The 13,938-nt window shown below is 41.4% G+C and overlaps 1 protein-coding gene across 1 annotated transcript in view; it reads left to right on the top strand.

Moving 5' to 3' along the window:
* LOC107461718 (elongation factor 1-alpha) overlaps positions 1-2,197 on the top strand; it is a 2,397-nt gene extending 200 nt beyond the window's left edge. The window contains exons 2-3 of the mRNA XM_016080262.3: positions 450-940; positions 1,036-2,197. Of these exons, the coding sequence (XP_015935748.1) occupies positions 479-940; positions 1,036-1,920 (1,347 nt within the window). The 5' untranslated portion in view covers positions 450-478 and the 3' untranslated portion in view covers positions 1,921-2,197. The remainder of the gene's footprint in view (positions 1-449; positions 941-1,035) is intronic.
* The last annotated feature ends 11,741 nt before the right edge of the window (positions 2,198-13,938 follow it).

Genomic DNA, 13,938 nt, shown 5'->3' with positions numbered 1-13,938 from the left:
TCTGTTTCTCTTTTTTATTTCTGGTTTATTGATTTATTGATCCGATTCAGCTTTCTATTCTGGAAAGCAAGGTCTTGTATGTTACGCTTTCATGGATTGTCTCTCAATTCTTTACGTTTGATTATTGATATGTTCTTCATCATCAATACCGTTGTCTCTGAATTTCGCATAATGATATTTCATTCCTTAAAATTGTGTTGGATCTTTTAATCACTGTATCTATTTACCTTTTTCTTCTGTTTTTGAATGTTTTAGCTGCAGATACGTTTTGATCTCTTTTATCTACCTAGAATCGTCACAATTATGAGAATTATTACTATATATCTCTATTGTGGTTTATATCTTGTTCTGTTGTGGATGGTTAATTTATTGATATGTTTTGTTTGATTATTTTGTTGTATGCCTCTGGAATTGACTCTCTGTTTTTCGTGTTTGCGGGTGTTGTGCAGTGTTTTGTTGAGTTTTTTTTCTTTAGAGAATGGGAAAAGAGAAGAGTCACATCAACATCGTCGTTATCGGCCATGTCGACTCCGGCAAGTCGACCACCACCGGCCACCTCATCTACAAGCTTGGAGGGATCGACAAGCGTGTGATTGAGAGGTTCGAGAAGGAGGCTGCTGAGATGAACAAGCGTTCATTCAAGTACGCCTGGGTTCTCGACAAGCTCAAGGCAGAGCGTGAGCGTGGTATTACCATTGACATCGCCCTGTGGAAGTTTGAGACCACTAAGTACTACTGCACTGTGATCGATGCACCTGGTCATCGTGATTTCATCAAGAACATGATCACTGGTACCAGCCAGGCTGACTGTGCTGTTCTGATCATCGATTCCACCACTGGTGGTTTTGAGGCTGGTATCTCCAAGGACGGCCAGACCCGTGAGCATGCTCTGCTTGCTTTCACCCTTGGTGTTAGGCAGATGATCTGCTGTTGCAACAAGGTATATATAATTCACTTTTGCTAAATATTTTTAGCCATCTTTTGATTTTGATGTTGTTCTCGTCGTTCTAATTTATTTGTGGATGTGTTTTACAGATGGATGCAACGACCCCAAAATACTCCAAGGCTAGGTATGATGAAATTGTGAAGGAGGTTTCATCCTATTTGAAGAAGGTTGGTTACAACCCTGAGAAGATCGCATTTGTACCAATTTCTGGTTTTGAGGGAGACAACATGATTGAGAGGTCCACCAACCTTGATTGGTACAAGGGACCCACCCTGCTTGAGGCTCTGGACCAGATCAATGAGCCAAAGAGACCCTCTGACAAGCCTCTCAGGTTGCCACTTCAGGATGTCTACAAGATTGGTGGTATTGGAACTGTTCCAGTTGGTCGTGTAGAGACTGGTATCCTCAAGCCTGGTATGGTCGTGACCTTTGCCCCCACTGGACTCCAGACTGAGGTTAAGTCTGTGGAGATGCACCATGAGTCTCTCCCTGAGGCTCTCCCTGGTGACAATGTTGGTTTCAATGTTAAGAATGTTTCTGTGAAGGAGTTGAAGCGTGGCTTTGTTGCTTCTAACTCAAAGGATGATCCTGCTAAGGAGGCTGGAAGCTTCACCTCTCAAGTCATCATCATGAACCATCCTGGCCAGATTGGCCAAGGTTATGCTCCAGTCCTTGACTGCCACACTTCACACATTGCTGTCAAGTTTGCTGAGCTCCAGACCAAGATTGATAGGCGTTCTGGCAAAGAGCTCGAGAAGGAGCCCAAGTTTCTTAAGAATGGTGATGCTGGTATGGTGAAGATGATTCCCACAAAGCCAATGGTGGTTGAGACTTTTGCTGAGTACCCTCCACTTGGAAGGTTTGCTGTGAGGGACATGCGTCAAACTGTTGCTGTTGGTGTGATCAAGAGCGTTGAGAAGAAGGATGCTTCTGCTAAGATCACTAAATCTGCTGCGAAGAAAGCTGGCAAATGAACCGTGCGGGTTCAGCATGCTTTTACATCTATGATTATGAATAAATGTTTCGTCAGCTATGTCTCTGGCGGAACTACCTTAAGTATCTTGTTTAGTGTTTGGTGTCGTAGGTTGTTGCTACCTCTGTACAGTACTCAGTCTCAGAATTGGGTGCTTGATAGACGGTGGCGATGCTAGCATTTGATTTCTCGGTCGTGTTCAGTTTTAAACTTCGATGATTTGGTTTTCTGGTTAAACTTTCTTGTTTCGTTTATAAATCTATCTTTTATTATTTTTATTTTGCCTCTTATCTTTATTTCCACTGGTCATATAATCAGATATAACTATATAATTTGTCGTCAGCATGCTCTTCATTGCGTTAAAATGTCCAATTTTTGGGAGGTTTTTGAACAAAAGTTTGATAATAGCAATGCTCCTCCTCTGGAAGAGTTAAGGATTTTCATTCAATTGAATCAACTTGTGCTGGTGAAATTAAAGAGTTCCGCCTATCTTGGAAATCAGAGTATTACTATAACTTCAACTGATTAAGTGTTGAGCATAGCTTGACAATAAAATGTTTGTTTTATGCTATTCTTTGACATTCGGAGCTGATAAAAAAACCACGGCACAGATTGATTGATAAGAGCCTAAGAGGAAACAATTGGTGAAAATTAATAAGTCTGGCTTTTCATTTTTGTTTAGGGTTATTTTAGAATTAATTGTTTTGGATAATATTTTTTATTTTTAACTTTCTGAAAATTATTTCCATTTTCTGATTTTCATGTTGTAGAAAATGTGATTGCTTTGTTAAAAATAATTTTATTTTCAAACAGAAGAAACATTGAAGACATGTTTGATTAATCTATTTTGGAATTGTTTTTCTCATCAAAATAAAAAATTATATTTATTATCTGATAATTAAATTATAAATATATTTAATTTACAAGTTATTTAATCACTAAAAATAATTTTATAAACTAGGTAGATTGCAGCATAGTTTAAACAAAGAAATTCGATTAAGTTTTAAAAGATAAATTTTGTTGCTCGAATAAACTTCGATATTTATTAAAATTATAAAATGATATCTATTATCTATTATATATTCTAATTTTACAATCAAAATGTGTTACATGTCACTCTCTCATTGTAATTGAAATTAAATCTTTCCTTCTAAAATTAAAGAATTCTTCATTCCTCCATACTAATTTTATAACTAAAATGTGCCACATATCACTCTCTCATTTCAATTGAAATCAAATATTTCCCACCAAAATTAAAGAGTTCTTCCCTCTTTCATCTTCCTTTCTCTATCTCTTTCATTCAATCAAAATATAAAACATAATATTTTTTAATTGTATTAAAATTAAAATTAAAATTAAAATTAAAATTTTAAAATTGAAATATACCTATATTATGTATCATATATTACTATCTAATTTAATAATCAAATGTGTCACGTAACACTCTCTTATTAAAATTGAACGGAAATATTTTTTTCCAAAATTAATAAACTTCCTTCCTAAATTCTCTCATCTACCTTTCTCCATTTTCTATTTCTCTCTATCATTTTTACTCTATATATAATTTATATTTTATATTAGTAATTTTACAAATTAAATATGTCATCCAATATTTTTTTATTATAATTAAAATAAAATTTTTAATTCCAAAAGTTAACAAACTCTCATTTTTATTTTCATCTTTATCTTTCTCTCTCTTCTTTCATTCTCTATTTTATTTTCTGTAGAATAGAATGGTAAATTATTTTTAATCTATATACATATTTTTTTAGTTTTTTATTTAGTTTTAAATTTTTTTCTTTCAAATATTTATTACACATAATTTAGAGAGAATATTGATGTTATAATTAGAAGTTAGAATCAAGATTCAGTTGTTTTAAAAAAAATTAGTTTTGAGTTAATTTTTTAACTATCCGTATAATTTTTTTATACTAATATCTAATTATATTTTTATATATATAGAGAGAAAAAATATTATTTTTAAATAACAAGTATAAAAATAAATTATTTTTATTTGTGCAATAGACTTAACACCTAATTAAATGTAAAAGTATACATATTAAATTGTTTCAAATTTTAGATAACGAATGTTAAAATTAATTATTAATAAAAAATTAGACTTTTTCATATAAAAATTGTTCATACCCTGACCCAACACTAGGGCCCAGGTCCAAACGAAAAGCCCAACCCACAAGGGTGAGGCCTCACATTACGCCGACCTTCCCCTGAGAAGTCGGTTCTCACCACGACTTGCCTTAAGGAAGTCGGAAACGAGGATTAGATGGTAGATAATACTAAAATAACTGCTCCTAAAATCTCTCAACCCACTTCCAGAAGTCATATCTCAACTTCCCTAAGATAAAGGGACGGTTATCCACCTTAAAAGGTGGAACTACTTCAACGGTGGTTATTGGTCACCACTATAAATACACTGACACCCCTTAGGTATCTCTAAGTCCTAATACTCTCTAGACCTGCTCGCACCCTTGCTGACTTAGGCATCGGAGTATCTTTGCAGGTACCACCCCCCATTCACTCACGTTCACTAGTCGAACGGAGGCCCCCAAAGGTGCAAACCTATTTGAAGGCTTCCCTCCTCAGACGATTGGGCCAACCTAACGAATCCAGCCCGTTAATCTCCGGTTACCCATCGTAACATTGGCGCCGTTGCCGGGGACCCCGAGAGATCAACCAGTAACGGCGGACAACTCACCAGAGGATGGTCATACAGCGTCTGATTCCGAATAAGAAAATCTAGATACCGAAAACAACGACGTGGACTTGACCCTTCACCAGGGAGCCAACGACCAGCATAGAGAAGGCACCTCTGGGTTTAAGAACCCAAAGGTTAACTCCTCAGAAGGACAAGAATCAGGAAAGGAATGGCCACCCCATGTAGCCGAGCTAATGGGGTTGGTCCATGGTCACCAAGGTCGTTTGGAACAGTTGAAACAGTAATTAGAACGACAACGAGAGGTAGAGCAAAATCTCAGGGAAGAGATAGAGCAACGAAAAGAGTTAGAAGAAAAACTCTTGAAGCTAGAATCTTCCCTTAGAAGTCGGAACTCCCGTGGCGACCGAAAAGAGTCGCCCTGGGAGGAGAGGATCCGTTCAATGAGGACATAATAAGGGCAAAAGTTCTAAGAAACTTCAAAAGTCCTGATATGAACCTCTACGACAAAACCACAGACTCGAAGCATCATTTAAGCAATTTGAAAAGTCGGATGTATCTGGCTGATGCTTCTGATGCAACTCGCTGCAAAGCTTTCCTGACCACCCTGTCAAAAGCGGCGATGAAGTGGTTCGATAGCCTCCCTCCAAGGTCGGTAACCAGCTTTGAGGACCTCTCGAGAAAGTTCTTAATGAGGTTTTCCATCCAGAAGGATAAAGTAAAGCACGCACCGAGCCTCCTGGGAGTTAAACAGGAGGTCGGAGAACCTCTACGAGACTACATGGAAAGGTTCAACAAAGCATGCTTGGAGATTCAAGACCTGTCCACAGAGGCAGTTATCATGGGGTTAGTAAATGGACTTAGAGAGGGCCCCTTCTCTCAGTCCATATAAAAAAGGCACCCCACCTATTTGAGCGACGTACAAGAGAGAGCAGAAAAGTACATCAACATGGAGGAGAATGCTAGATTACAGGAGCCGAGCTGACGACAGGGGCCCCCTCACTCAGCAAAAGAGAAAGAAAGGGAGCCCAAGAAAAAAAGAGGAGGTCGGTCCCGACAGGTCGAGGAGATATCACTCTTATACTCCTCTAAAAGTTTCCATAGTAGACGTATACAGAGAAATCTGTAATACTGAAAGATTGCCGCCCCCTAGACCCATCAAAAACAAAAAGGGAGGAAGCCGCGACGACTACTGCGAGTACCATAAGATGTATGACCACTCAACAAATGATTGCTGCGACCTTAAAAATGTGATAGAAATGTTGGTCAGGGAAGGCCGACTTGATAGATATCTCATGGAAAGGTCGGACAATCATGGAAAAAGAAAGCGAGATGATGAGGACAGAAGAGACCCACCACCACAAACCCGAGAGACACATACATATGATCTCTGAAGGATTTGTGGGAGTGGGATTTACTAAGTCATCTCGCAAAAGACACCTAAAGCGAGTTTATCAAGTCGGGAACGAGACTCCCGATCTCCCAACCATCTTGTTCACCAAAGAGGATGGGCAAGGGATCATGCCCGGGCATGACGACCCGGTGGTGATAACCATGATCTTGGCGAGTGCCAACCTCCACAGAACCTTGGTGGACCAAGGGAGTTCGGCTGACATCCTCTTTAAGCCCGCATTCGACAAGTTAGGGTTGGATGAAAGGGAGCTAAAAGCTTACCCGGACACCCTGTATGGACTAGGAGACATGCCAATAAAGCCACTGGGATACATCCCCCTCCACACGACCTTCGGAAAGGGGTAAAATTCCAAAACTCTGAGTATCGACTTTATCGTCATTGATGTCGGATCGGCGTATAACGCCTTGATCGGCAGGACTACGCTAAATCGGCTCGGAGCGGTGGTGTCAACCCCTCACCTTTGCATAAAATTTCCAACACCTAAGGGAATAGCGATGGTACGGAAAGACCAGAAATTGGCAAGAAAATGCTACAATGAAAGCTTGAACCTCCGAGGAAAGAGCAAGGAAGTTCACACCATAGAGCTCGGGGGAATAAAAGCTAAAGAAGAGCTGCGGCTACAGCCGGGGGGAAGAACTGAAGAGGTTCAAATCGGAAAAGAGGAAGGAAAAAATACCAACATAGGAGCCAATCTAGACGGAGATTTGAAACAAAGGCAGATAAAGCTCCTGCGAGATAATTCCGACCTCTTCGCTTGGAAAGCTTCCAACATGCCAGGAATAGACCCTCAGCTCATGTCCCACAAGCTTTCAGTACACCCAGGATCACGACTCGTACAGCAGCGCATGCGCAAGCTCAGAACAGAATGAGCTCAGGTGGTGGAGGAGCAAGTACAAACCCTCTTGGAGGCCGACTTCATCCAAGAGGTCAAGTATCCGGCATGGCTAGCAAATGTAGTGCTAGTCAAAAAGCAAAATGGCAAGTAGAGGATGTGCGTCGACTACACCGACCTGAACAAGGCATGCCCCAAAGGCCCATAACCACTTCCCAGTATTGACACCCTAGTAGATGCGAGCTCAGGGTATCAGTACTTGTCGTTCATGGACGCTTACTCAAGATACAACCAAATTCCGATGTATAAGCCGGATGAGTAAAAAACTTCATTCATCATACCTAGAGCAAACTAGTGCTATGTGGTAATGCCTTTTGGATTAAAAAATGCTGGGTCACATATCAAAGGTTGATGAATAAAATGTTCGCTCCCCACCTCGGGAACTTAATGGAGGTCTACGTAGATGACATGCTGGTGAAAACCAAGGAGGAGACCGACCTCTTGACAGATCTCTCGCAAGTCTTCAACACCGTAAGGTTACATGGGATGAGACTAAATCCCATAAAATGTACCTTCACGGTGGAAGCGGCAAAGTTTCTAGTGTTCATGCTAACACAAAGGGGGATCGAAGCAAACCTCGACAAGTGCAAAGCCATCTTAGAAATGAAAAGTCCAACCTGCCTAAGAGAGGTCCAACAATTAAATGGCCGACTTGCAGCCCTCTCCAGGTTCTTGGCAGGATCAGCATTAAGATCTCTTCCACTGTTCTCTCTACTATGAAAAGGATGCCAGTTCGAATGGACTCCAGAATGCGAAGAAGCATTCAAAGAGTTCAAAAAGTTCTTGAGCCAACCCCCAATCCTGACCCGACCTCTAATTGGGGAAGAGCTCATCCTATATTTGTCCGTAGCAGACAAAGCTGTAGCATCAGCCCTGATACGAGAAGATGAGGCCGGACAGCATCCTGTGTACTTCACCAGCAAAGTTTTATAAGGCCCTGAACTAAAGTATCAAAAACTTGAAAAGTTTGCATACTCCTTAGTAGTAGCTTCACGCCGATTACGGCCGTATTTCCAAGCGCACACGATAAAAGTCCGAACGAACCAACCCATGAAGTAGATCCTCCAGAAGACAGACATTGCGGGCAGAATGGTTCAATGGGCAATAGAGCTCTCCGAATTCGACCTGAAATACAAAGCCCGGACGGTAATAAAAGCTCAATGCCTCACCGACTTCCTAGCAGAACACGCTGGAGATCAAGAGGAAAAATCCACTACATGGGAATTATATGTAGATGGGTCATCCAACAAGGTTGGAAGCGGTGCATGCATAATACTGGTCAGCGAAGAGGAAACGCAAATAGAAGTCTCCCTCAAGTTCGAGTTCCTAGCTTCCAACAATCAGGCAGAATATGAAGCCTTGATTGCAAGGTTAAAGCTGGCAGAAAAAGTTGGTGCATCCAAAGTAATGGTATTCGGCGATTCTCAGGTGGTGACTTCTCAAATAAACGAAGAGTATCAGGACAAAGATCCTAACATGAAAAAGTACTTGGACAAAACCTTGGAGCATCTTAGGCGCTTTGAGGAGACCGAGTTGAAGCATATAACTCAGGATCTCAACAGCAGGACAGACACCCTCTCCAAGCTCGCAAGTACCAAACCAGGAGGGAACAACACAAGCCTAATCCAAGAAACTCTCCCTGAACCCTCCGTGGTCAAAACGGAGGCTGTTCAAGATGTCTTTGAAGTCGCCGGGTTAGATCTCGGGTGGATGAAGCCTTTAGTCGAATACCTAAAATTCGACATCCTCCTCAAAGAGGAAAAAGAGGCCAAAAGGATCCGGAGAGAAGCATAAAACTACATACTGGTGAAAAATATCCTCTATAAAAGGGAAATATTAACACCACTACTAAAGTGCGTTCCGGCCTCAAAGACAATCGAGGTGCTAGAGGAGATGCACAATGGAATATGCGGGAACCATCTTGGGGCAAGGTCGTTAGCCACAAAGGTAATCCGAGCTGGGTTATACTGGCCGACCTTACAAAAAGATTCCACAGAATTTGTGAAAAAGTGCCAACCATGCCAAATGCATGCAAACTTCCATGTAGCTCCTCCCGAGGAGCTTATTAGTATAACTTCCCCATGACCTTTCACAAAATGGGGGTTGGACTTGCTAGGACCATTCCCCTATGTGCCGGGGCAAGTAAAATTTCTAATAGTGGGAGTGGATTATTTCACAAAGTGGATAGAAGCAAAACCATTGGCCACCATCACCACTCAGAGAAGTCGAAAGTTTCTCTATAAGAACATTATCACCAGATATGGAGTACCTCACTCCATCACTACCGATAATGGCACTCAGTTCACCGACTCAACCTTCAAAAACCTTGTGGCCAGCATGAAAATCAAACATCAGTTTACATCGGTGGAACATCCACAAACAAATGGACAAGTTGAGGCAGCAAACAAGGTCATACTGGCAGGGTTGAAGAAAAGGTTGCAGGATGCAAAGGGAGCTTGGGATGAGGAGCTCCCACAAGTACTTTAGGCTTATCGGACCACACCTCAGTCTGCCACAGGAGAAACACCCTTTCAACTTGCTTATGGCATAGAAGCCATGATACCAGTCGAAATCAACGAGCAAAGCCCAAGGGTGAGCTTTTATGACGAGGTTGGAAATATACAGGGACACAAAGAGGAACTTGAACTACTCCCGGAAATTCGAGAACAAGCCCAAATAAGAGAAGCAGCATTAAAGCAAATGATGACCACCAGATACAACAAAAAAGTCATTCGAAGGAGCTTCGCCCCAGATGACTTGATCTTAATCAGAAACGACATTGGAGTCAATAAATCTGGAGAAGGAAAGCTCGCTACTAATTGGAAGGGACTATACAAGATTAGTGAGGTCTTAGAAAAAGGTTATTACAAAGTGACCGACTTAAACGGCACCGAGCTACCTAGGTCGTGGCATGCTTGTAATATGAAAATGTACTACAGTTAAAAGCGAACTCTACTCCCTGATGTACTCTTTTTCCAACTTCATGGTTTTTTCCCAAAAGAAAAGGGTTTTTTCTGAAGGGGGTTTTTTTAACGAGGCATCACAGTAGAGACTAAGGGGTTATAGATAGCCAAAAACCCTTAGTAGCAGTAAAGTACCTTCGCAAATAAATAAAGATCTTTTACAATATCTCTTATAAATTCCTTCTCGCTTTCTTTCTTTCTACGAAACGCGCCGACTTAAGCTCGACAAAGCGTGAAAATCCTATGAACCTACCTAGATGGTCGTCAGGATAAAACGACGAGGTACAAGTCGGTATAAAGAGGTTATAAAAGTCAATCGTGATGAACTCGGAAATTATCTTACTAACAAGTTGGAAAAAACTAAGAAACAAAGAAATGCATCGCAAAAATAACCTAAGTTATAAGAACTCGATGAATCAAAAAATTGAGTATAAGGAATACCAAAAAGAGATTAGAAAACCTATAGAAAGCACAAAGAAAAGATTGTCCCAAGCCTTCAAGAAAAATTTAAGAGAAAACTTAGAAGAAGGGACAGCCAGCCAAGAAAAATGTTTTTCAAAACAAGGATAAAAAAGGTTTTTCGAAACCTAAAGAGAAAGGCATGCGCACAACCAACAAAAGATAACCTAAATCCTTATCCAAAAAAGGATATTTTTAAATATTTTGTTTACGGCCATAAAAGGCCAAGAAAATGTCAGCAGAATACCACCACAGAATAAAAATAAATAGTTTAAAAAAGGGGGAGCCACAGGCCGGGCCCCCATATAGCGACAAATAAAATTTTCTTATCAGTTAGGAAGGACGTCACCACCAGAGCCAGTGAGAATAGTCGGAGCACCACCAGAGTCAGGAAGAGTAGTCGGAGCACTATCAGGGCCAGGAAGAGAGATGTCCATAGGAGACGGAGTGGAAGTTCCAGGAGCCTTCGAAGAACTCGGGCATCTTCTGGTCCGAGAGGGGACTCTATTATCCTCTGGCCCCGAGTTTTTAACTCGGACTCAGACACAGGTCGGGGAGGAGAAACAATAGCCCCATCAATTACAACCTTATCAGGATCCAAAGGGGAGAGATCCAGGTCACGAACAATAACCCCGACCTGCTCCTTAAAGATCCTACACGCCTCCTCGGCTCCCTCAGTAATGGAGTCCTCCAGATCCGCATAAGCATCCCGAGCTCTTACCAAATCCTTTTTAACCTCCACAAGGTCCTGGAACTAGCTCGAATAGCTCTGCTCCGCTTTCTCCCTCAGACCCTCTGCCTTGGCGCACCGACCCATCAACTTCCTCTCCTCCTTCCGGATATTATCCCTCTCCTCCTTCAACCCGGCGACCTCCTCCTTCAAACTCTTCTCAGCCTCTTGATATAAAAGAATCCTCCCCTCTAGCTCCTCAACCCTCAGGGATGAACCCAAAGAGCTGAGGGGAGTCTTCTAAAAAATATCAAGGAACTTTGTGCACACCCCTGCCACCCTGATACTCTCCTGAGCCAGAACAGTAAGGTGGTTTCGAACAGAAGCATCATCCATACTTATACGAGTATGAGGATAGATATGCTTCTGAATAAACTGAGCCGCATCCACCTTGGCCTCACCTTCAAAAGAAGAGCTAGACTCTAAAGCCTTGCGCTTCTTCTTTTTTGGCTCAGGGGAAGATCGGGGAGGGGGGACGGCAGAGAAGAGGCTGAGGAAGAAATAACAATAGGACGAGTGGGGGTCCCCAAATTGTGAGAAGGAGGGGGAGGAGAAGGAAGAGAAGGACCAGCTGCCCTGGCGCCGTCGACTTTGGCGCGGGACCTCGCTCTGGCCTCCTGAACTCTCTGGTAAGACTCCTTGGAATTCTTCTTTGCCATTTCTGTAAAAGCAATTAGGAAGCTAAAGTCAGTAAAACAAGTCGAAAAAAACAAGTCGTGCGACCATCAAGTCGGAAAATATGATAAACAAACAAAAAGCTACCTAGTTGAGCCTCGACAAAGGTCGGAGACCCCTGGAGAAACTTTTTTGTATCCAGGTAGGGGGCTCTCCCCCATACTTCTCGGAGAAATCCCACAATGGCCGCCTCCACCTCATCCAAATCGTCCAAACCGTATTTTTCACAAGGAGAGGCCTCTATCCAGTATATGGAGAAACGAGGAGAAGAAGTTTCATCCAGGAAAAAGGGGTGGTGATCCTCTACAGCTTGAACTTTGAAAAAGAAATTTTTGAAGTCATAGAATGATTCATCAAAAAGGGTAAAAACTCTCCGGCCTTGTATGGCCCGGAAAGACACCCACTGTTGTTTGTTATTTTGCCCACTGAAGGGCTTAGTCATGTGAAAGAGATAAAAGAAAATCTTCAAAGAAGTCGGAAAGTCTAAAGCATGGCTGATAAATTGATAAATTTTCAGAAAACCCCAAGAATTAGGGTGAAGTTGGGTAGGAGCAACACGACAGTGGCATAGAACAGCTATCTCAAAATCGGAAAAAAGAAGAAAAATGCCTAAGCGGGTAATCATGCTCTCATACATATAGAAAAAATGAGGGGCTGCCTCAGAAGCCATCCCAAAACAAACCCGGTCTTCCGGACCCGGGGCAATCAGTTCATATTTCGGCTCATCCTCATCAGAAGTACAAAGCCTATGATGAGTGCGAAGGTTGGTGATGAAGTCAATATCAACAAGAGGTTCTTCCTCCAGAACCGTGACATCCACCCATTGAGCAAGGGTTTCTACAGAAGACATTTTTTCCTAGAAAGGGATAGCGAAACCTACAAAGAAAAAAGAAAAAGGATCAAAAACAGGGTCTCTAAGGGGCCTATAATCAAACAAAATAGAGTCACTAGGAGCCTACGAGCCAACCCTCCTCTCTAAAATAAAAACATGAAAACAAAAGCAATTCGAAAAAAGAGAGTAGAGAAAAACTAACCTTTGTTTGAAAAATGGCAGGGGCGGAGAAAGAGGAATTCCTTCGAACAAGAGCTTCTTTTGAACAGAGTAGAGAAAGTGTGAAAGTTTTTAGAAACGAAGCAAGGAAAGAGAGGGAAAGTATTTATAAAAACATTAGGGGCATAATGGTAAAAATGGAGGCCGTCATTTAAAGAAAGGCACCGTTCCCAATGTCACTGATCCCCGCGTATGAATACACAAATCTCTAACGGATGCGACGTTTGATTAGACGCGACTGTTGAGAATTTTAAAATACGTCGGTTCCGAAAAATCACGTCGGTTCCTTATCAGATCGGCTACGGTCCCTAGTTAAAATACTCGACCCCAACTCTTAAAAGAAATTAGGCTCGAGTAGGGACACTGTTCATACCCTGGCCCAACACTAGGGCCCAGCTCCAAACGAAAAGCCCAATCCACAAGGGTGAGGCCTCACATTACGCCAACCTTCCCCTGAGAAGTCGGTTCTCGCCACGACTTGCCTTAAGGAAGTCGGAAACGAGGATTAGATGGCAGATAATACTAAAATAACTGTCCCTAAAATCTCTCAACCCACTTCCAGGAGTCATATCTCAACTTCCTTAAGATAAAGGGACGGTTATCCACCTTAAAAGGTGGAACTACTTCAACGGTGGTTATTAGTTCACCACTATAAATACACTGACACCCCTCAGGTATCTCTAAGTCCCAATACTCTCTAGACCTGTTCACACCCTTGCTGACTTAGGCATCAGAGTGTCTTTGCAGGTACCACCCCCCATTCACTCACGATCACTAGTCGGACGGAGGCCCCAAATGTGCGAACCCATTCGAAGGCTTCCCTCCTCAGACGATTGGGCCAACCTAACGAATCCAGCCCATTAATCTCCGGTTACCCATCGTAACAAAAATAATAACTAAAAATCTTATTATTTGATTTTTTATTTATAGATACATCGGTTTTTTTAGTCAGAGACTTTTGTCAATCTACGACTTTTTTTTTTGTAAAAGTAGTTTAATTTTATAAATTTTTTGTGTCATGTATAATCTTATACCATCAAAATAAAATAAACCGTAATTTTAAAAAATATATATTCCCGTAATGTTATTACAATTAAAAATACTAGTTATTATTTAAATGGATGAATTAAAATTAACATTGATATTTTTATAGCATAAGAAATA

This window comes from Arachis duranensis, chromosome 8 (genome assembly GCF_000817695.3).
Source record: "Arachis duranensis cultivar V14167 chromosome 8, aradu.V14167.gnm2.J7QH, whole genome shotgun sequence".
NCBI classification, from domain to species: Eukaryota; Viridiplantae; Streptophyta; class Magnoliopsida; order Fabales; family Fabaceae; genus Arachis; species Arachis duranensis.
This window is presented reverse-complemented; position numbering and strand designations above follow the sequence as displayed.